The 24,135-nt window shown below is 43.1% G+C and overlaps 1 protein-coding gene across 1 annotated transcript in view; it reads right to left on the bottom strand.

Annotated features, from left to right (window-relative positions):
• Nucleotides 1-22,575: 22,575 nt before the first annotated feature.
• The window catches only part of LOC127525920 (uncharacterized), a 365,431-nt gene continuing 363,871 nt past the window's right edge, over nucleotides 22,576-24,135 (bottom strand). The window contains exon 12 of the mRNA XM_051919237.1: nucleotides 22,576-22,717. Coding sequence (XP_051775197.1) covers nucleotides 22,576-22,717 — 142 coding nt within the window. The remainder of the gene's footprint in view (nucleotides 22,718-24,135) is intronic.

Genomic DNA, 24,135 nt, shown 5'->3' with positions numbered 1-24,135 from the left:
GCTTTGAAATTAACCATAGTTTGATACAGCTTTAAGAATGAGAATGCAAGACAAACCTATACATTAGAACACTCTAGACGAGAACAGGCCATTCAGCCCATCAAAGATCGCCAGTACTATCCACTTATTTGCACTTAATAACAAATGTTGCCGTTTCAATTAGGGATATCTTGGATCTGTGTTTTATTTTAACCTTTTGAAAAGAAACCCCTGGTCAGCGAAATATACCCCATATATTGAAAATGAACCGCGCCGACATGCTAACTAAATAGATATAAGATATTTTAGAATATGGACCAGGGCTCTACCCAGATGATTCTGACAAACTAAGGGGTCTCCACTTAATTGCCAAACTTTCTGCGGGTGCTATGGATCTTGTAATGGAGAATGCAAAAGATTCTATAATCTTTAAGGGGCATGTGTCCACAGTGTTAACCAACCATAGTACGTGATGTTCAAAATTCAACTAGTGTTTTTCAGAAGAGATAGGAAAAGTGCGGCGTGTGTTCTGTATTCTCTTTTCTGTATTAACAATTCACAATGACCAGACTCCCGAGACCTTAGGTTTTTTTTTATGTAGAAGTACATTTCACAAACATGAATAAGAGACAATCCATCAAACTGCTCCTGACCCAAAACAGGACCAAGCAGGGGGGTGGGACCGACATCCCTCAAAATGCTTTTGACACAAAGAAGGGCCAATCAGGCGGGTGGGGTGGGACACTCTTTTCAAAGAGTCTTTGGCCGCCCCCAAGCAGACAGGATTTGCCGGGCTATAAAACAACTTTTTCAACGATGTGTTTTGAACGGTTAACAATCAGCACCACTAAGGCTATGCTCCTGATCAGGCATGATGGTCTACAGGCCAGACGGGTCCCTACGATGACCTGTTTTGACGTGAGGCTATCGTGCCCGACTCTGAGGACTCTGCGCCTAACAGCTAGCCTCCAGACCAGCCTTCTTGGCCGTTCCTTCTTATGTCTTCAACTGACCAGATCTAGGAGCCTGAGCCTCCGTTACCTGCCCCTGGTGATATGTCTGGGTCGGATAGTTTCCTGGAGAACCGCTCAGTACCTGACATTTTTGTACCTGCTAATGATGTTCCGGGGAGCCTAGCAGGGGCTGAGGAGAGAGCCATTCAGGCCAGGCCATGTACAACCTGGTAGAGGCTCTGGCCTCTTGAAAAATATCAACCAAGGATGCGGATTATGCGGGCATGACCCTTGAAAAACTGACGGCCCCTGGGTGAAACATTTCCAAAGGCTCTGAAGCTGGGCCAGAGTTGGATGGCGGCTCTGCCGGATATAATAATGGATCAGTACCTAAAAGTACCTGTCAAGGATGTTGAATAGACCAATCCGGCCAGACACGGACTACGTGTCTGTTTGAGACTGACCGGTTCAGCAGCTGCTGTCTGTTTTCCGCAAACCATGGTTCAGGAGCCTGGTCATCAAGACTCTGGACTGTTTCAATATCTTTCGGCCATTTCACCAGATTCATGCCTTTGTACGAAATGCTGCTGACGAACTGAAAAATGAACATTCTATTAAGGAGTCGATTGTACAACGTACAAGACTTTTATAACACGGACGAAGCCTCTTACTCAAAAATACGGTAAATAGCCGATGCTTTCTCTAAACAACATTTTTTATTTACCGGATAGGTCTGATGGACCTTTAGGGTTTTACGGGGTAAATGACATGGAAAATCAGATGAAGTGTCTGAACAGAATGTACCGGTGATATCACAGGCTGCTCAGTTGTAATATTGTTTTGAAGTGGTTGGTAAAACCTCTCTGAATTTTAGTATTGTTTTTGAAAATGACCAATAAAGTAACATTTGATTTTTAAACCTTAACCCTAATTTCTTTCACCGTCAAGGATGGAGTGTCGTTGAAAAAGTTGTTTTATAGCCCGGCAAATCCTGTCCGCTTGGGGGCGGCCAAAGACTCTTTGAAAAGAGTGTCCCACCCCACCCGTCTGATTGGCCCTTTTTTGTGTCAAAAGCATTTTGAGGGATGTCGGTCCCACCCCCCCTGCTTGGTCCTGTTTTGGGTCAAGAGCGGTTTGATGGATTGTCTCTTATTCATGTTTGTGAAATGTACTTCTACATAAAAAAAAACCTAAGGTCTCGGGAGTCTGGTCATTGTGAATTGTTAATACAGAAAAGCAAATACAGAACACACGCCGCACTTGTCCTATCTCTTCTGAAAAACACTAGTTGAATTTTGAACATCACGTACTATGGTTGGTTAACACTGTGGACACATGCCCCTTAAAGATTATTGAATCTTTTGTATTCTCCATTACAAGATCCATAGCACCCGCAGAAAGTTTGGCAATTAAGTGGAGACCCCTTAGTTTGTCAGAATCATCTGGGTAGAGCCCTGGTCCATATTCTAAAATATCTTATATCTATTTAGTTAGCATGTCGGCGCGGTTCATTTTCAATATATGGGGTATATTTCGCTGACCAGGGGTTTCTTTTCAAAAGGTTAAAATAAAACACAGATCCAAGATATCCCTAATTGAAACGGCAACATTTGTTATTAAGTGCAAATAAGTGGATAGTACTGGCGATCTTTGATGGGCTGAATGGCCTGTTCTCGTCTAGAGTGTTCTAATGTATAGGTTTGTCTTGCATTCTCATTCTTAAAGCTGTATCAAACTATGGTTAATTTCAAAGCAAAATGCATCCAACCATTTTGCTTATAACTAAATTAATTAAACCTTATAAAACAGCGCCCAGTGCTTGATAATATACTTAACACTAATTGATATCATTAAATGGTACTTGTATGTTTTTATTTAGTTTTAATATTTTTAATATTACTTTTGCAAGCTTTATTTAAAATTAACTCAAGACATCTTCAGACTATTCCAGACTGTTCACGTCAAAAAAAAAAAAAGCTTATTATTTATTTCAAAAAGGTTTCTTTTCATGCTGGTTTTGTCCCCATATCAATGTTTTTTATACCTTATGACAATTTTTCAAATTGTAATAACTCCTTTATAACTCCACTTTTTCATGTTCTTCCTGACTCTGGAGGAACCCAACTTTTAGTGCCGGATAAGGTCCTAACAATACCAGTCTAATGTTAATTAGCCTCATAGTCTCAGATGTTAAATAATGTTTTGCCCAACTCATTGCAAATCCGAGGAACGGGCTAAATAGCTGACCGTTTAGCTAATAATAATATACTGCAAAACACGTAGGTTCAGTTGCAGTGTGCTGTGAGTTTGGGTTGATCCCCTGTTGATCCGTTCTTAATACGTTTTTTAATTTCCTCTGCGACTTATTGTTTGTAAATTTAGTTTTTTACTGTCTTGTATTTGTGATACTTGCTTGATGTGGATATGGGCGAGTCAATGTTTCATTTTGGAATAATAATAATAATGTCTAGCTTAAATCTGCCCTTGACCATGATCACCGCACAAACCCCGGGGCCTTTGACTCGTGATCAAGAAGAATGCAACCACTTCTTAGAGAGTCAAGGCTGGGGGGCTGTCAAGAGGCAGGGCCTGTTAAAGCCCATTGCGGCACTTCCTGTGTGATTTTGGGCTATACAAAAATAAACTGTATTGTATTGTAAACTTCTTGACTCTTGGAATCACAGTTCAAACTTACATCCCCTTCACCCTGAATGCGACTCAAACAAAGGATGTTTTTTTTTTTCACAGACAGATGGGGGAAAAAGCCGTTTTCAAGGCTAGATGTCCTATGTAACTTGGACTACCTAAAAGAAAGAATAAATCTCACAGTTTTAGTAAACTTGTAATCCTTGTGCTAACACATATCTTCTTCTATAATAAGCTAACGTAGCTGTCCAGGATTTTAAATCACCTGTAGCTCGCAAACCTATTGATTTGAAATTTGTTACACATATACTACGTGACGGCTACTATCCGCTTTCGGGTGATGATTTTATTACTCTTTTTATTTTATTGTTGAATCAACTCTCGGCACCGCGCAGCAGGGCGGCCGTGCTGCGCATGCGTGAGAAGCAGGGGGCCTCTAGGGTGGAGAAAAAAAAAAAGAGCTGCTCAGGAAGCAGCAAACCCCTCATCCTCTGAGCAAACGAATGCTACACGTCCAGAGAAAGAGGAGAAATACTATGAATGCTCAAGTCAAGTGTATTCACTGCACGTTATCGTGTAGTACGCCATTACTGGTAATAGATATTATGTAACTATTCACTAAAACATTTTTCCTTCCTGATTTGCCTAACATGTCCAAAAAAAGCCTGATCAGCCCTGTAGTGTATAGGCTTATATAACGTACTACAGCCATTCTTATTTTTCAGGGGCTTATAACTGCGGTAAAATGGAAGGCTATTACCAAGCAGTAAGAGAATTTCTAAAACTTTGTATTATACAAAGCTCCCTGAGTATCAAAGTGCTCATAGCCTGATGATGAAAATGCTGTTTTAAGTTAAAACCTGAACAAGATAACTGTTTTCTATTCAACATATAAAACGTTTAGTAAATAAAGAGAGACTAAATACAATTTATAACAAAAATGGAACACCGATGGACAGCTGAATAACCGAGCAAATCTACTTTAACTTGAAGTGAAGCAGAGTGTTTTACAAATAATCCCCTACACAGTGATTCCCAAACTGTGGGGCTGTCCCCCTAGGGGGAGGGGGCGCGACGTAACAAAAAGAAAACAAGAATCGAAAATATGAAAAATACATCTATTGAAACCATAACAAATTAACTCAAACTACATTCTGATGCTAGAAAAATAAATATAGAGTTAGATAAATGTTAAAATGTTAAGTAGGTATAATAAAACGTGCCTCTATGTTATATCATTACTTAAAAAGAACAAATTGGTATTAGGGGCTCCTTTCAAAAAAAAGAAAAACGTTAGGGGGACACGATTACGTATTTGCGACCCAAGTTTTCATAACACAGTTTTAAAGGTTGAGAAATGCTGTCCCTTCAAACTAAAATCTACAAAGAGGAAGCCCCCAATTGCCTTGGTGAAATGGATCCAAAGCTGACATATTGATTGAATTGGTAAATTCAGAGCTTTTAAAAAGTGAGTAGTCTGGATTTTTACACCATATGATTAAGTTACTGTCACAGAAACAAGGACTGCTGAAACTTATAAAATGTAGGTATAACAGTTAAAAACCTAAAGAGAATAATGATTGGGGTGTAAGCAAAATGTTCTGATCCACCAAAATAAGGTTTACTGAACAATGCACAAGATGGAAAAAGGAGGTACCAGATTAAAAAACATAGTGAAATCCTGACTAGTACCGTGTTAATATATTGGATACTCTGTGCCTGGTAAAGTATCTTAAAACATATCCCAGTAACACACGCACTCAACCCTCTGCTGAAGATGGCTCATTGCACCGTTTAAAAACTCTGCGATAGAAAATTACCGTTAAAAACCCTTTTAAATCAGAAGGGAGGGTTTTCTCGGACCCCTATTAAACGTGTCCATTACTAGTTTAATAGGATCGCGGGTATAAATATGAATACACTCGCAAGCAAACTTTTTAAAATCTAAAGACTTAAATAAAAACAGACAGCCTGATCTCAGAGCCCCAGTGTATTAAGATATAAATTCTTGGGTCCGTGTTCAGGGTTCAGTCAATCTGTCTCCAGCCGGCTGTCCAAATGAGAATTTTTATAAAGCATAAATGTTTCGTTATCAGACTTTTAAAACAGGCGGCTCCGTACAAAAAATAACCGAGTACATAGTTCAGAATACGGACGTCTTATGTCCGAGCTATTACACACCCTGCCTGCTCTTTTAAACCAGGCCTGAATATTCTCAGAGGAGAGAACCTGTTTGAATTTCAGACGCCGAGACAAAACTTAATTGATTGTAAAGCCCGTTTCGGTAAGAGAAAAAAAAAAACTAATACTGTTTGCTTCAGTCCTATGAATATTAATCGTCGTACACGTAGATAGAGAGATAGAAATATAAAATGCTACAATTTATATACACACGAGCGCGCTCACGCTCCTACACACGCGCTGTGTGTAAATTAACATGCTGATAATTCCTGCACACTGTAAACAAATATTTTTAAAATGGAATTACCGGAGAATCAACTTGGAAAATATTAAGTATAAAACATAAGGATTCATCCCTCCGTTTTAAAACATGCTCGTTTAACACTTATAATAATCCTGAACGGTTCTTACTGTTATATTGAGTGTCGGTGCTCTGTGCAGATGGCCGGACACCGAAAAGTCCTGTATTTTTAAAAAAAGGTCCTTTGTTATGCATAGATTTATTTTCGCAAATGTCTGGCCTCACTTTAAGTGTGTTTCAAACTGAACCTTATGTTAAAGTAATTATGTGTGAACATCTTTTGTGTCGGTATAAGGATTGATCCGTCCTAATAGCTACACCCCCACCCCCCTTAGCTTCAGGATGTCAGAGCTGATGACCGTGAACATCCGTGTATTGTTCGGGTTGAAAAGTCAACTTTGTAAGCATTCGAAATCTTTTAATATCACAAGGTGAGACCATTTTTACACTGCACCGAACGATCTGATACGGGCTTAAAGATCAGGCTATCCATCAGGAACTTGTGAGCTCCCAAAGGCTTAAGACAACTTCACTTGGCAGGGATTTTTTAAATATATAACTCCGGGGGTAAAATTTATACGTCTCAAACGTTATTTAAAAGGATCCTGTTGCCTATTATTTTACAGATCTTATATCGATCTCGTTATCATTAAAAAACTTTTACATCTCGTGGGGTTTAGCTCCTGATACGCATGCGCTGAGAACGCAGCGCCTGAGGCTCGTAGCCCTGGGGGTAGGGTCTAAACCACTCTGCGCGAAGGACGCATCCTGTGGGGATGTCAGTTTCCTGGGGCTGTGCGGTCAGAAAGTTTGCCAGCTCTCTGCGTGCACGCGCAGCGGTCTGCTCCAACAGTAGACGGAGAGAACCGGGCAGCTTGTATTTGGAAACTACAGGCAGCCTGCTCCGAGACAGACAGCCGGACAGCACCCTGCGGGGTGAAGTAAAGGCTTTTTCAGCTTAGAGACGGTCTGTGAGGTGAAGAAATCATTTACTTAGATAAAGGAATAGATATTTTAAATCATAGAGTTTCTTGCCCAAAGCACTAGAGACAGGAATGGTCCCCAAGAGGCCTGGATGGTAGGGGCCCTTCCTTAACATGTTGGGGTGTGTGTGTGTGTGCGTGTGTGTGTGGAGGCGATCTCTCCTCGGGCTACAGGCAGAGGCCTCCTGCTCCAAGACAGAGAGCCGGACAGCACCCGGCTGGGGTGAAGTAAAGGCTTTTTCAGCTTAGAGACGGTCTGTGAGGTGAAGAAAATCATTTTTGATTTAGATAAAAGGTTAGATATTTTAAATAATAAAGTTTCTTACCCAAAGCACTAGAGTCCGGAATGGCTATAAGGCAGAATGGACAGGCTGAAACATTTGTGTGTTTGTCTCTCCTCGGGGAGAAATGATCAAGGACTGGCCTGGGGCTGGACTCAGAGTCAAAATGACTATGACGGCCATCCGGTGTGTGTGTGTGTATGTGTGTGTGGGCGTTCTCTTCCTCTAGGGGCGGGGATCGGAAGGGGGGCGTCCTCAGGGTTAACCGACCGTGGGCAGGAAACTCTAAGTCAGAAGACCTGCGACCACCAAGAGGTGCGGACGGCAGGGTCTGCTACAGACTTGCCTAAACTTGTCCTCAGGAGAGGTGGGGGCGGGTTCAAGGAGGGGGCACCCATCCATCAAATAAAATCTTGGCCATTTCCTGGGGTAAAAACAGGATGGGAGGGTTCAAGGAAGGGACAGATGTTTCCTGGGGTAAAAACAGGATGGGAGGGTTCAAGGAAAGGACAGATGTTTCCTGGGGTAAAAACAGGATGGGAGGGTTCAAGGAAGGGACAGGTGTTTCCTGGGTTAAAAACAGGATGGGAGGGTTCAAGGAAGGACCGGACATCCGCCAAACGGATCTTGGCCATTTCCTGTGGTAAAAACAGGAAGGGCGGGGGTCACGGAAGGGACAGGTGTTTCCTGGGTTAAAAACAGGATGGGAGGGTTCAAGGAAGGACCGGACATCCGCCAAACGGATCTTGGCCATTTCCTGTGGTAAAAACAGGAAGGGCGGGGGTCACGGAAGTGACGGACTTCCGGCCGGGGAAACCGGAAGGGGGCGGGAGTTTATGACGTCAATCCAAAAGGGGCGGGGCTTAACTCATCAATCATTTTTGACAGAAGCTGCATGCATTATACTACTGTCTCAATTTTCCAAAACAAAATCTAGCTTAATATTCATTAGATTTTGGATGTTTTGCAATTTTATTTTGTTAAACTGTACTACAAAAGGGCTATCAGAATGTACCCTGAAAGTTGATGGCATCTCTATTACTTCCATTACTGCAATTTAATGTTTCATTTAAAACTGATGTTAAATTTATTTCTAGAGTAGCCTTTATTCATTTAAGAGATATTACAAAGCTTATGAATCTGTCATCTTTCCTTGAGGTTAAGAAATTGGACCATGCATTTATTACATTAGGATTTGATTATTGTAATGATTTACTCCATACATTCTCTTCATTGTCACAAAACAGACTTAAGTTAATTAAAAATTCAGAAAGCAGAATGCTTACAAGAATCAAATTACATATTAATCATTTGTACATGTTACTGCTTTTGTTCATTTGCATTGGTTTCCTGTTAAGTTGAATGCTGATTAAGGTATTATTGTTAATTTATAAAACTCTGCATCAGAATCATTTTCATTCACCAATGCTTAATATACAGTAATTTGATTTGGTAGATTTGGAGCTACTTACAATATAACACAACTTCACATACAACTAACATAAGTAGCATAAGTTAAAAAAGAAAAACTTAGTACAATAATAAAGGAGATGTGCAAATGATGATGTGCAAGTGAAAGTGTGAGTGTGTGATGTGCATACACATGCACACATATAAATTTACATATACTGTGCATACACAAACTTTTATACAGTATATGACAGAACACATGAATATGCAAAGAAGGCAGGCTAAATTACTGGTTTGAGGGGGCATGATTCTAGGAAAGAAATTATTTAGATGTCTGTTAGTGTGTTACCAGAGTGGAGTTTTTTGGAACAAGTGATGAGCTGGGTGAGATGGCTGAGATGAGTCCATGGAGACCCTTTTGACATGGTTAGTGATGTGAGATGTATAAAGGTTTGCAACAGATGGAAGAGCACAGCCAACTATTTTTTCAGCAGACCTCACAACACACTGTAATTTATTTTTGGAGTGTGCTGTTGCTGAACCAAACCAGACAACAATGGAGAATGTGATTTCACTTTCAAATATGGCTTTGTAAAATTAAACTAAAATTGGCTGGGAGATATTTAATTTCTTTAGCCAACGTAAAACATACAACTTCTGCTGAGCCTTCTTAGAGAAGGAAGTGGTGTTAATGTCCCAGTTGAGAGTGTCTGTGATAGTTGTTCCCAAAATTTGTGAAAGATTTCACCATATTGACTGAAGAATTATTAATTTCTAGAGTAAGAGGCTATAACTGTGGTTTGCAAGAAAGCCAACCATTTCTACCATCTTGCTGGTATTGTGGACCAGGATATTGGAAGCGCACAAAGACACAAGACGAGACAGCTCCTTTCTGTAAGCTGTTTCATTACCATTAGTAATTAGTCCAATAATGTTGGTGTCATCAGTGAACTTGATAATTTTTACTGAAGGACCAGTGATCTACAGTCTTTAGTGTACAGGGAAAACAGCAAGGGGAAAAGTACATTGCCTTGAAGGTCATCTGTACTAATATGGAAACAGTCTGAGAGGAGGAAGCCCACACGAACATATTGTTTCCAGTTTGTTAAAAAACTGTAAATCCATTTACAGATGGAGGGATCCAGTTCAGTCTGTAGAAGTTTAGTTCACAACAATTCAGGGACAATGGTGTTAAAAGCTAAACTGAAGTCTGCAAACAGTATGCTGGAATACGTTCCTTTATACCTCTAGCATGAAGTGAAGGCCCATTTTAATGGCATTGTCCACAGATCTATTTGCTTGATATGCAAACTGAAAGGGTCAAAATCAGTATCAGTAACAGATTTGATATGGGTTACAACAAGCCATTCAAATATATTCATTGGAACTGATGTAACAGCAACAGGCCTGTAATCACTGAGGCAGCTTATTTTATCACTTAATGGGACAGGAACAATAACAGAAGATTTAAAGCAATCTGGTACGGTACACTGTGCAAAGCAATCTGGTACGGTACACTGTGCAAGAGACTGGTTAAAGATGTCTGTGAAGGGAGAAGCGAACTGTCTAGCACAGTGTTTGATTGTTGCAAGTGAGACAGAATCAGGATCAGCTATTTTTTTTGCAGTTATGTGTTGCAAATGGCTTCTAAACATCATATCCATTGACAGAAAAGGAAGGAGAGGGGTGAATCTTTTGTGAATAAGTGGCTTGTGTCAAAACCACTTCTGAATTGGAGGAGTGAAGGGATTGTAGATACTCCACCTTGTTGTTCAAATCTACTGTAAAATTTGTTAAGTTTAACAGGGAGGATGGAATTTGTGTAAGCACTGGAAGATGTCTTTTTGTAATCTATATATATATAAAAGTCAATGTGTGTGTGTATGTATGTATGTTCCAGCATCACTTCCGAACAGCTAGAGAGATTTTCATGAAACTTGGTACACATGTTTCTCACTGGTCGACTAAAAATACTTTAGGGTGAAATCAGCCCTACCCCACACCCTTCTGGGTAGGGTGTGGGGTGATCTTGCAGTTTTGTATGCATGTTATCATACAGTTGACACTCGGAACGACCACCAGAAGGCGAACTGGAGGTGACGGCCAGCATTCTTTATGTTTGAGCACCACTGCACCCCTGTTGCTTTTGAAATTAAATAGAGTTGCCGGGTTGGCATCCCAACTATTTTTGGGACTCATTCTGTCTTTGTGACTCCAACAGCCATATATATATCTTATATATAAATGTCTACACGTGGAAATGTGTGCCTCTGTCTGTCCCAGAAGTGAGAGGTAAAGTTGGGGTAAGGGCTCCAGCTCCGTGGATACGCAAGCGAGGCCAGCACACTGGCAAAATGAAACCTCCGAAGAAAGACAGACACTTAGCTGCTAATGCACAAACGATGCAAGCATGTCGGGAAGCAAATCCTCCTAGGAGAGAGATGCCCAGAGTAGTTCTGATGATTGCAATACTTTCTAGGATCCTGTGCTTTTAACAGCTGTCACACACGTGTGTTTAGGAGACAGCTAAAGGGCTTAAATGCAGGTAGTTCCATGCCAGACCAAGGGGGGGCGAAGTGCACTAATTTTCCCTCTCGATCTTTTGCAGACCATTCTAGGGAAATCCCACCCGACTCTGGGGCAGCCACTGACGTCACTTCTGGTTCCAGTCGGAATGACATCACTTCCACTACTGGCCTTTAAAGCTGCCATCTTGCTACCTGGAGATCAGTTCTGTTTTGGACTCGGTTGAATGAACATGTCGATGTTTTTCGATACTTTTTGCAGCCGTAATCGATTAAATGGGTGGCTGCCCCAAACCTTCTCGATGTCTTTTGGTCGTTTTTCTGACAGTGGCGTAGTCGGCAGGATGGAGGAATCCCTGAAGAGAACGGGACCGGACCTGAATCATGTCCAGGTGGGAGAGTACCTGGGCCGAGCTTTCGGGTGGGGAGTGCGTCTCGGGTTTCGGAAAGAACCGGTGCAGACTCCACTCCCTTTGTCTAGCTCTGGGTCACCTAAATTGAATAGGGAGAGTGTCGTTGGGACACACAGACGTGGGCTGGTCTCTATGGGGGATACGATGGGGACTTATTATGCTCTCTCGGAGGAGAGAGCTGTCCGTCCCACCGGGGCTAAGGTCCCAGAGGAAGGTGGACGTTCCCCAGACCAGCAGGTGAAGAAAATAAAAAACTGGAGGTTTAACCCTGAATGGCCTACCCAAGAACAGCTTGACGTTCTCTGGGAAGAGGTGGCAGGCTGGTTAAGGCCCGCTGAATGTACCACCTTTCAACTAGTGAAAAAAGTGGCCTGTTTTTTATTTATAAATAGCCTGCCAGAGCATTTCACCCAGCCGGTCTGAGGAGAATTTGCAAACGTAAACGAGCTCATTGAGCTCATAGAAACATCTAGGGCAGCCTCACAATTTGAGAGGGCTGAACGGTCCTTAAGTAGAAGCCGTAGAGATTATGTCCCTCTTACACTGCCCTCTCGACATAAACCAGAGTTTGCATCGGAGTCCCCGATCCCGCGGGCGCGGTCCTCGCTCGGAGGCGAGGCGGAATGTAAGTGGAGAGAGAGGGATGGGTTGTGTGCACTTTCAAACCCCCTGGCTTTGGCTCATAAAGGTGAGGTCATAGTAAATGGCTACAGGGTAGAAGCCTTATTTGATTCCGGCAGCAACATTTCTATTGTTGATTGCCGATAGGTACTCCCGCGACAGTGGTTAAAAACAAAGACCAGAATTACCTGTGTACACGGAGATGTTCGCGCCTATGACTCCGCCCGGTGTTTCATCTGCCACGGAGGAATACTACGAAAACTCGTTGTAGCTGTACTTCCAAATCCACCGTATTGCGTGACTCTCGGGCGGGACTGGTCTGACGTTAAAAGCGGTGCAGTACTGATCTCGCCTTATTCGAAATTAGGCCTAGTAACCGATGGGAATCCACCGTCTCAGGTTGTCTCCACACCGTGTACGCAGCCGGTGGAGAGAGATATGGGAAACCCCGAGGAGGACGGAGAGCTTCCTGGCCCGTCGCGGACTAATACTTCATCAGTCCGCTCCTCACCAGAGCGGGACGACTCTCCGCCCCTTGAAGTCAGCCCGGACCCTCTCTCAGATCTGAGCTTTCAATTCAGACAAACACCGGCATCATTTAGAAGGGAGCAGTGGAATGATGATTCCCTTAAGTTTGCGAAGAATGTAGTAGTCCTCGCCAACGGCCAACGCACCAATCAGCCCATGCCACAAGGACCCTACTTTGTGTTAGAAAATGACTTATTATATCGGGTCAGTGAACACGAGGGGGGAGCGTGGAAGTTGCTGCTAATTCCACGAACTTTCCGGCGGCAAGTTTGTGAGTTAGCGCACGCCCATCTCCTAGGAGGCCACTTGGGCACCGAAAAAACTTTAGAGCGTATTAAGCTCCGCTTTTATTGGCCGGGAATTAACGAGGAGGATCGCCGCTTCTGTGTTTCGTGCCCGGAATGTCAGCTGCGGCAAATTCCTAGGAGGGACCGTGCTCCTCTCGTTCCCCTCCCCTTAATTGATGTTCCCTTTGAAAGGATAGGGGTCGACATAGTGGGACCCCTGGAACCCTCGGCCCGAGGACATAAATATATATTAGTCCTCGTGGATTATGCAACCCTATATCCAGAAGCTGTCCCATTGTGCTCAGCTAATTCTAAAGCAATTGCGCGGGCACTAATGGAGGTCTTTGTGCGAGTTGGAATCCCTAAAGAAGTCCTTACGGACCAAGGGACGCCGTTTACCTTGGAGACGTTCAAGGAAACGGCCAAGTTACTCAAAATAAAGCACTTGAGAACCGCGGTGTATCATCCTCAAACTGATGGTTTAGTAGACAGATTTAATCAGACTCTCAAACAGATGCTTCGCAAGGTGGTCAGCGGGGATGGGAGGAATTGGGATCAACTCCTCCCCCTCGTACTCTTTGCCTACCGGGAAGTCCCGCAAGCCTCAACGGGGTTCTCATCCTTTGAATTATTATATGGGCGACAACCCCGGGGCATATTGGACATTCTAAAGGAAGGTTGGGAAGGAGAGGCCCTTTCCACAACTAATATTTTGGAATATATCGCGCAGTTACGCGATAGATTTGAGAAGATTCGACCCATATTAAAAAGTCATATGCAAGAGGCGCAATCAGCACAAGCCCACTATTACGACCGTGGCACGACACTCCGGGAGTTCCAGCCGGGGGATCGAGTCATGGTATTGGTTCCCACCTCCCACTCTAAACTACTTGCCCACTGGCAAGGGCCATATGAAGTTAAAAAGCGGAAGGGCCTCGTCGACTATTTGGTGAAACAACCCAATCGTCGACCGAGAGAGCGGATATATCACGTGAACCTGCTGAAACCGTGGAAGGAAAGGGACCCTGATCCCACCTCCGGCCAGCCCCGCTCCCTTTTTGCTCAAAGTAACACCCTTAACTTCGGGTCTAATTTAAATAACTGACAGAGGCGGGAGCTAGAGACAGTTATCTCGTCTGTCCCGGAGGTGGTTGACGAAATCCCCGGGAGGACTTCTCTGGTTGCCCATGATATTGTGACTGAACCCGGGGTCATAGTCCGAGAACGCCCGTACCGTCTTCCCGAGGCAAAGAAAGCGGAAGTGGAACTGGAAATCAAGTGCATGCTGGACCTAGGAGTCATAGAGGAGAGTCATAGTCCCTGGTTCAGCCCAATTGTCTTGGTTCCTAAGCCCGACGGAAGTTGGAGGTTTTGCAATGACTTCTGTCGACTTAATCAGGTCTCACTATTTGATGCTTATCCCATGCCTCGAGTGGATGACCTCCTTGAGAGGCTTGGACAGGCAGAATACTTGACCACACTTGACATGACCAAAGGGTACTGGCAGGTTCCTTTAACGGACTCCGCAAAGGGTAAAACCGCGTTTAGCACCCCTAGTGGGCACTGGCAGTATCGTGTCCTTCCATTCGGGTTACATGGGGCTCCTGCAAACTTCCAGCGTCTGGTGGACAAAGTGCTCCGCCCCCATAACACGTATAGTGCTGCCTACCTGGATGACGTCGTCATCTATTCCAGCACCTGGAAGGAACACCTACAGCACGTTGGAGCCGTGTTACGGACACTGGGAGAAGCCGGTCTTCGCATCAACCCAAAGAAATGTTTCTTTGGATTGGAGGAAGCCAAGTATTTGGGCTACCTGGTGGGTCGTGGTACGGTGAAGCCGCAGTGCTCTAAAATACAAGCCATTTTGACATGGCCCCGTCCGCGAACCAAGCGGCAAGTCCAGGCATTTCTCGGATTAGCGGGGTATTACCGCCGGTTTGTACCACGCTTTTCGGAGAGAGCCGTGCCCTTGACTAATTTAACAAAGAAGAGGGCTCCTAACACTGTGGTATGGACTGATATGACTGAGGTAGCCTTCAGTGACTTAAAAAAGGCCCTGACGTCGGCACCCGTTTTAACTCTTTGAGGGCTGAATATTTTTTCCAAAAAAACAATGGTTTCACACAGAAATCAACATAAAACGTCTGTTGCTGAATGCTGTGGCTGCCAGTTTGCCAAGAATGAGCGTCAGGCTTGCTGCCAGGCTGTCTTTGTGCGGCTGGGGCAGCAGCAGCAGCAGCACTCACGGTCACAGTGCATTACATTCTGATTGTTAAGTGGCAGCCCTCCCTGGCAAACATTGTCAGTACCACAACTAACTGCGGACCAAAGAGCTGAAGCTGGAACCTAACATTCGTTTTCGATCACTTCTATCAAAATCTGAGTCTGACAAATCATAGTCGAGTTCAGAGATAATAGGCAAGATGACGTCCACGGAGTATTTTGCTTTTCGCATTTGCTTTGATTTCTTGCCAGATGTCACTGCCATTTTTGCCGTTGTGTGCGCCTTGCTACTCACGTGAGTGCATAGAATCTTGGTCAAACCAATGAATCTAACTTTCCTTCTAGCAATGAGAGTCCAACGTAATAGTTGGTTTTGTCACAGTTTACAGTTGATTACTATCATCAACTCCTCCTTTTGACAAAAGTCGACATTAGCCCTGAAAGAGTTAAAGGCGCCTGATTTTTCACGGCCTTTTATCCTCCAGACGGACGCTTCGGACACAGGCCTAGGGGCAGTGCTGAGACAAAGTGTCGATGGTGCTGAACACCCCATCATGTTTCTGAGCCGGAAACTGTTGGATCGGGAGACCAGATATGCGGCAGTGGAGAGGGAGGCTCTTGCGATTAAGTGGGCGATCACACAGTTGAGATACTACCTTTTGGGTCGGGAGTTTACTCTAGTCACGGACCATGCCCCTTTACAGTGGATGGCCCTACACAAGGAGTCTAACCCACGAGTCACGAGGTGGTTCCTCGATCTGCAACATTACAAGTTTTCGCTCATTCATCGGAAGGGTTCTCTACACGCCAATGCCGATGCTCTCTCTCGCGTTCACGACCTCTCGGTGCAGGACGCCCGACCCGACGGGTCTGGGCTAAGGGGGGGGCCCTGTCACACACGTGTGTTTAGGAGACAGCTAAAGGGCTTAAATACAGGTAGTTCCATGCCAGACCAAGGGGGGGCGGAGTGCACTAATTTTCCCTCTCGATCTTTTGCAGACAATTCTAGGGAAATCCCACCCGGCTCTGGGGCAGCCACTGACGTCACTTCTGGTTCCGGTCGGGATGACATCACTTCCACTACTGGCCTTTAAAGCTGCCATCTTGCTACCTGGAGATCAGTTCTGTTTTGGCCTCGGTTGAATGAACATGTCGATGTTTTTCGATACTTTTTGCAGCCGTAATCGATTAAATGGGTGGCTGCCCCAAACCTTCTTGATGTCTTTTGGTCGTTTTTCTGACATAGCATGGGCTTACACAGTTAGTGTGTATATATATATATATATATATATAAAAGCCAAATACTACTGACTCACTCATCACGAAATCTCCCAAACCATGAAGACTTGGGACTTAAAATTTGGAATGTAGGTTACCCTTGACCCATAGGTGCTCGCTAAGAAATGGTTTTAAAAATGCCGTGGTCCAAGCGCGTTCTGTCTGTATGTCTGTCCACTTTATGTCTGTCTGCTTTTCATGAGAGAATTACTTAACGGATTCAGATCTGGTTGTTTTCTATAATTTGCTTTAACTTTCCGGTTGATTTTGTGACTTCTCTCATTGCGCTAAGTACCATAGTTCACTTGCGGTACCAATGTATTTATGCAAATCCAACAAAGTGGCTGTGGGCCAAGAGCAGGGGGGCGGGGCCTTCCTCATTCCCTCGCCAACCTCTGTTCGAGTTAGTCTACATCTCACCATGTGTTGTACTGCACCTTGACTCCGCTTAGCTAGCGATACCTGTTTGTTCAACAGACATTATCATCTACAGATTGTTAAGGAGTAACGTTTGACATTTTTGAGAGAGAGGTCAGAGATACATGTGTTTTACAGGATAGCTGCTGATTGCCAGAGATATCACGGCCATGTGCTTTTCTCCCCACACAAGGAATGCTTTCCCATCAGAGCTAAACATGATCAAATACAGTGCCAACTTCTATTGATTTTTAAAGTTTGTCCTGTTTCATTAAGTCAATGTATGTGTGTGTGTATATGTATGTATGTTCCAGCATCACTTCCGAACAGCTGGAGCAATTTTCATGACACTTGATACACATGTTTCAAATTGATCGACTTAAAATACTGTAGAATGAAATCAACCCTAACCCACCCTCTTCTGGGTACAGTGGGGGGGTCATATAAGTTATCATTCAGTTGACACTCTGAATGACCACCAGAGGGCAAACTGCAGGTGTCTGCCAGCATTCTTTATGTTTCAGCATCACCACTTTTGAAATTAAATAGTGTTGTCTGGTTCCGAGCGTCAACTGGATGATAACATACATACAAGACTGCAAGACAAACACATTAGTGAGTGTTCATTGTTTGTTAATTTATTTTTATTTTTAAAGTTTTGTTTTTTTAAATTATATTTTTCTCAAATAATAAAAAAAAAATTTTATTTTCCTCCTGGGCAACGCTGGCTGTGTATTTTAGCTAGTTTTTAATAAACTGAAGGCTTCTCCATACAGAAGAGCTATTATCTACTCAACACTGAAGCTCCAGTTTATTTTTGTGTTTTCATTTAGCATATCTGATTGCATTGTTTAGCATATTCCTGGCCTGTTTGTAGGCATCTTTATCACTCATTTTATGGACTTTTTCTTTTACCTGACATAGATTCTTTAGTTCTTTGGTGAATTTCCACTTGTAATGGACGGGGGAGCAGCCATGGGCTCCTCACTACCTCCCCTGGGACACTTGGTGGCAGCCTCCCTGGCTGACGATGGTGCCTCAGTTTCCCGCACGGTTTCATGTGAGATGGAGTTCTCCACAACTCTGTGGGGATCTGGGATGGCCACCAGGGGGTGCTGCATGGATCCTGGAGCCCACCTGGACATCTCTACAGCCCTGCCCGGAAGTGCAATTAGCCACAGGTGATCAAGCACCTGGAGCACTTCCGGGTGGGCTATAAAAAGGGCCAGTATCCACCATTCAGCAGCCAGAATCGGGAGGAAGAGGACGAGGTTGCCTGGGAGGAGTGGTGGTGCAAGGTGGAGAGTTGTTGGTGTTGTATTTATGTGCTTTTGGGACTGTGTATTGCCTGTGGGGTTCACGGGGAAGACGTGCCCCACAGGTGAAGAAAAATAAAAAGTGTACATGTTTTTACACGTGCCTCTGCGTCAGTCTGTGCTGGGTCAGGCGCTATATAGCGCCTTTTACACACCGTTGTAAATCACAGTAGTTTTTGATGGGAATGCAATCCTTTTCACAGAAGCCGATATAAGATGTAACAGTTCAGGCATTTCATGAATGTTTTCACAAGCGTTTTTGATGGGAATGCAATCCTTTTCACAGAAGCTGATATAAGATGTAACAGTGTCAGGCATTTCATGAATGTTTTCACAAGCATTTTTAAAAACATCCCAATCAGTCCAGACCAGACAATCATGTAACGATTCAAATGACTCATCATTCCATGAATGTTTAGATTATCTTACTGGTTTAGTTAATTTTAGCCTTTGTTTATAAGTGAGTAGCAACTGTAGCAAAACATGGTCAGAATTACCTAGCGGTGCACGAGGTAAAGCTTGTTATGCGTTATCACATTGGGAGGCAGCCAATTGGCTTGACTAATTGTAAAATGCTGGGTCGGGGTTGACAAAGTACACTAATGTGTTTTGTCCCTCCTCTGCTGATCATCAGAAGGAAATGGATCACTGAAGCCAAAACCAGTTTAAACTTCCAGCTCTAGTTCACGCCCTGCTTCTGCCCTCACTTCTGCCTGTGTCCCATTGGACACTCTTCTTCTTTCCCATCATCTATAAAGCCAGCCATTTTCAATTTCCCAATCAGGCCCATCCTGGACTTTTAAGACGACTCAATAAACTGGTGCACTGTTACATTTTTTGAGGACCTTCTTGATAACATACGGAATGGAACCCCAAATGTTTGTTTTGTCCCTTGTGCATCCTTTCACAGTGATGTAGTTGGCAGGATCATTGTTTCAGAATGTTGGAGGAATAGAACCTGAATTCCACTCTGACAAATATGGTGACTGAACTCCAGGAGCTCAAGATTCAAGTGGCAGTGTCACAATCAAGGACTGAGGCATGCCTAACCATCCATCAGGACCAGACCAGGGCTCTGTCTCAGGTACTTCTCCCACTGACGGATAACAATGATATTGACACTTACTTTCTAATTTTTGAACATACAGCTACCCAGCATCATTGGTCGCAATCAGACTGGGGTAACATCCTGGTGCCTTTCCTGAAGGGTGAGATGCAGCAGGCTTATTACGACCTCTTGGAGGAAGATGCCACCTACTATGACAAACTTAAGGTGGAGATCCTCAAGAGATTCAATGTAACCATGGACTAGCAGGCGAGAATTTGGCGTGAGTGGTGTTTTGCCCCAGAGCATTCAACTCATGCGCAGGCATTCGACATCTAGAGGAAAACCGGGTGCTGGCTAAGGTCAGATGTCAATGATGCTTGAAAGATTATTGAGCAGTTGGCCTGTGATACCCTCGTTCACTCTCTGCCCGACTATCTTGCCCAGCCAGTCTGTAGGCAGTTGTATGAGAACATGGAGGACCTCATAGAAATCATTGAGCTTCACATGTCTCTCCATACTGTGGGGCCTGATCAGGGTAAGAGAGACATCAGTTTTATATTGGTTTTACACATGAGTTCTACTGGTTTTAAATACTGTGGACGGTAGGGGATGCTCCAGCACTCCAAGCACCCAACACAGATAGGCTCGGACACAAGTATAAAACACAAAAGGGGTTTATTTGTGGGAAACCCTTTCATAAAGGGGGAATCCGGAGGAAGCCTGCAAGCCAGGGGGGCTGCTATCTAGCGATTCAGATGGAGGTAATTGTCTCCCCCGGTCCTCCATGTCATGGATATCAAGGTAAGGATACCGGCTGTCCCTCACAATATGCACTAGATCTGTTATATGTGAATCAGTCCTGTGCCAAGTGTGCCAGTTGATTTGACATTGGTACCCATATTGGACCGAGTAAGACTCAATTGCATTTCAAGACAGGAATCTATCTGTCTTTTTCCAAAACAGTGAAAACTAGGATGGTCAATTCAAATTTAAATCTTTATAATGCCCTTTAAACATCCATCCATTTTCTAAACCTGTGTATCCAGAGCAGGGTCACTGGGAAGCTTAGACCTAAGCAAGCATCAGGCATAAAGCAGGAATCATTTCTGGACAACATAAACATATCTATGATGATATTACTAAACAAACTAGGTTATTTCCTCATAGCTCTCTTCCAGCATTTTGTGTTTTTCTATTTTTATTCATGCTTGTTGTTTCATAATCTAAATCAGAATTTTGTGTTTCACAAATTAATTTATTTTTTGGTTTTTAATGTTTGATATTAGTTTGTATATAATGTTACAAATCTGAGCTTTTTCTGTGCTATTATTCCTTTGGAACCTTTTGAAAATGTGTAGCTTTATGAGCAAGGGAAAGACACTATATATATAAAATGCATTATTATTATTACTATCAACATCTGGTGCCTATAATGAGGAACAACATTTTGGTGAAGCATTTTATTATTATTAAGTTTAAGAAGCTGGAAATAAATGCACAATTTTGAAGGTTTAGCTAAGAAAGTCTGAATGCAGGTAACACAGAAAAAAATACAGTGATACCTTGAGATATGAGTTTAATTCGTTCCATGACCGAGCTCGTAAGTCAAAATGCTTGTATCTCAAATTAATTTTCCCCATTGAAATTAATTGAAATGAGATTAATTCGTGCCAGCCCCCAAAAATCCACCCCAATTTTTTGTTAAATGTTTTCAACATAAGAAAATTGTATTTATAATGAACAAATATTGTATACAAACAAAATAAAACCTAATACATAAAAAAAAATCTAAAGAAATAAACAGACGTTGGCAAAGCCGATTAGCGTATTGTAATGTTTTTTTTTTCACTTCACTTTTGCTTAACTTAATTTTCTTCTTCACTAGTTTTTTTCTTTTTTGCCATGCTTTCATCACTTTCATTCGCAGGGTGTTTCAATAGAAACCTGCCCAAGGAGCTTTGTTTAGTCTTCCCCTTTAGAATGTTTCTGAAATGAGTTAGGCAAGTGTCATTAAATAGCAAGGCTGCATGTTCAGTTTCTTTTCAGTAAAGTCAGGCATTAGGCAAGTGTCATTAAATAGCGTGGCTGCACGTTCAGTTTCTTTTCAGTAAAGTCAGGCATTAGGCAAGTGTCATTAAATAGCGAGGCTGCACGTTCAGTTTCTTTTCAGTAAAGTCAGGCATTAGGCAAGTGTCATTAAATAGCACGGCTGCACGTTCAGTTTCTTTTCAGTAAAGTCAGGCATTAGGCAAGTGACATTAAATAGCGCGGCTGCACGTTCAGTTTCTTTTCAGTAAAGTCAGGCGTTAGGCAAGTGTCATTAAATAGCGTGGCTGCACGTTCAGTTTCTTTTCAATAAAGTCAGGCGTTAGGCAAGTGACATTAAATAGCGCCGCTGCAAGGACAGTTTCATTTCAATAAAGTCAGGTGTTAGGCAAGTGTCATTAAATAGCGCGGCTGCATGTTCAGTTTCTTTTCAATAAAGTCAAGCATTAGGCAAGTGACATTAAATAGCGCGGCTGCACGTTCAGTTTCTTTTCAATAAAGTCAAGCATTAGGCAAGTGACATTAAATAGCGCAGCTGCAAGTTCAGTTTCTTTTCAGTAAAGTCAGGCGTTAGGCAAGTGTCATTAAATAGCGCGGCTGCATGTTCAGTTTCATTTCAATAAAGTCAGGCGTTAGGCAAGTGTCATTAAATAGCGCCACTGTATGATCAGTTGTAATTTTTTCAGAGTGTTTCTTTTCTTTAAAGTTCGAAACTTTTTCCCACATTGCAAACACTTCCTTTATCTCACTTTAAGAGATAACCTCCTCCGCGATACCAATCTCCTGCAGAACCTCTGTATGTTGCTGCGTATGTAGTTCCGTCAACTCCTCTGTCGTCAGTTCCTCGGAATGTGTGGGGGCAAGCTCTTTGATGGCTCGTATTTCGAATTTTGGCTCGTAACTCAAGACAAAAAATCGACCTAGTGACGGCTCGTATCTCAAAAAACTCGTACATTGGGGCACTCGTATCTCAAGGTATCACTGTACATGAAAAACAAAAAAACATGATAAATACAAATAGCTACTATTGACTGCATGAATGGGTTTACAATGAGAATGCAAAAGAAAGTGTCACGTACATTTATGGCATAATCTTATAAATATATATTACATAATGTTACAAATGTTAAAAGTTCTTACCTTTTCTGTCTACCACATGCTTCAGTAAACAGTTTATTCAACAAGTGATCCAATCCTTGCTGTATATATTTTATGGCTTCCTGAGCTTGTTGTGCAGTTTCTTCTTCAGATGACAGCAGTGACAAACCTGTATAAAGTCTATTAAAAAAAGAAGTACAATCAGTTTGCAGATGATTGAACAGGTAAATAAACTTATCAAAAAAAAGTGTAATGCAGTCTTTCACTTTACATTTTATAATACAAAATACCACACAAGGAAAGTATCATCATTTGTTTAGAAATTGTTAAAATTATTCCTTAGCTATGCTTTATAATTAAAAGGTACAAATTATTATAACTGTCAAATTGGGAAATTGGAGGATCTGAATTCAGGGATGTGTTTTTAGGGTAAGATATACAGCTATTCTACATTTGCAATGTGTATGCCTACCAAATTAAGCTATTTAAATGAATATAAAGTCGTTATGTGTGAAACAATTTTTTGTAGAGTTGAGAAGCAGGTTGTTCTTCTTGAGGAACTATTATTTCTTGTACACAGTGTTTCTTCTACAATTAATGTAATAGTAGGAATGAAAAAAAGAACCATACAATTTCTGCATTGAAGCCCTTTGCAAGTGATCATTTGCAGTGCAGTTTGACATTTTTTGTAACCTGTCTATTTGTAATATTCTGAAATTTCCATTTTTTCAGTTTTTACTAACCTTTTATTAAACTTGAAATTTATACCTCTGGCAGTTTATGGCTTATCTTTTCACCATGTTAGGTCATTCATTGTGTGGCACGCGGCTGGGGGTGGTACCCAGCCGGGACGCCCAGAAGGACAGGAGGAGGGCTCATGCCTCCTCCGGACCGCCAGGGAGCGTCCTCATGCCTGGAGGACTTGGGACCTCAGCACTTCCGCCACACTAGGAAGGGCTGGGGGGAAGAAGAAAAAAGAGACACCCGGAGTGCTTCCGGAAAGACAGCCGGCACTTCCGCCACACAGGGGCGTGTCAAAGGAAGATTGCCGGGAACCACCTGGAGCACATCTGGGTGACTATAAATGGGGCCGCCTCCCTCCTAGCAATGAGCTGGAGTTGGGAGCAGGAGCAGGAGCAGGAGCAGGAGCAGGAGCAGGAGCAGGAGCAGGAGCAGGAGCAGGAGCAGGACCAGGACCAGGACGAAGCTCCTGGAGAGAGAATAGAGGTGGCCCAGGGACAAGGCGAGAAAAGGCCCAGGAGAAGGGAGACTGGGGCTAGAGCACTGTGAGTTGTGCGGGACTGAGATTATATTTGTGTTGTGTGGACGAAAATAAAAGGTGTTTTGCATAAAGATGCAGTGTCGGTCTGATGGTGTCCGGGCAAGTCTCACATTGGCGAGCCGGGTAGGAGTTGCTGCCTGTTCCAAGGCGGAGGACTTCTATATTAACAAATTGTATGTGAGCTGTCTGGCACCTCCACACACACATGCCGCATGGATGCGGCCCGCACACGCACTGCGGACGGCTCGCAGATCACCCAGAGGCCGCGAGAGATTCGCCACCGCATCGTCTCCCACCCGAGGGGGATTGGAGGAGA

The sequence above is a fragment of the Erpetoichthys calabaricus genome, chromosome 15 (genome assembly GCF_900747795.2).
Source record: "Erpetoichthys calabaricus chromosome 15, fErpCal1.3, whole genome shotgun sequence".
NCBI classification, from domain to species: domain Eukaryota; kingdom Metazoa; phylum Chordata; class Cladistia; order Polypteriformes; family Polypteridae; genus Erpetoichthys; species Erpetoichthys calabaricus.
Note: the sequence above shows the minus strand (reverse complement) of the source record. Positions and strands in the feature narration are given on the sequence as shown.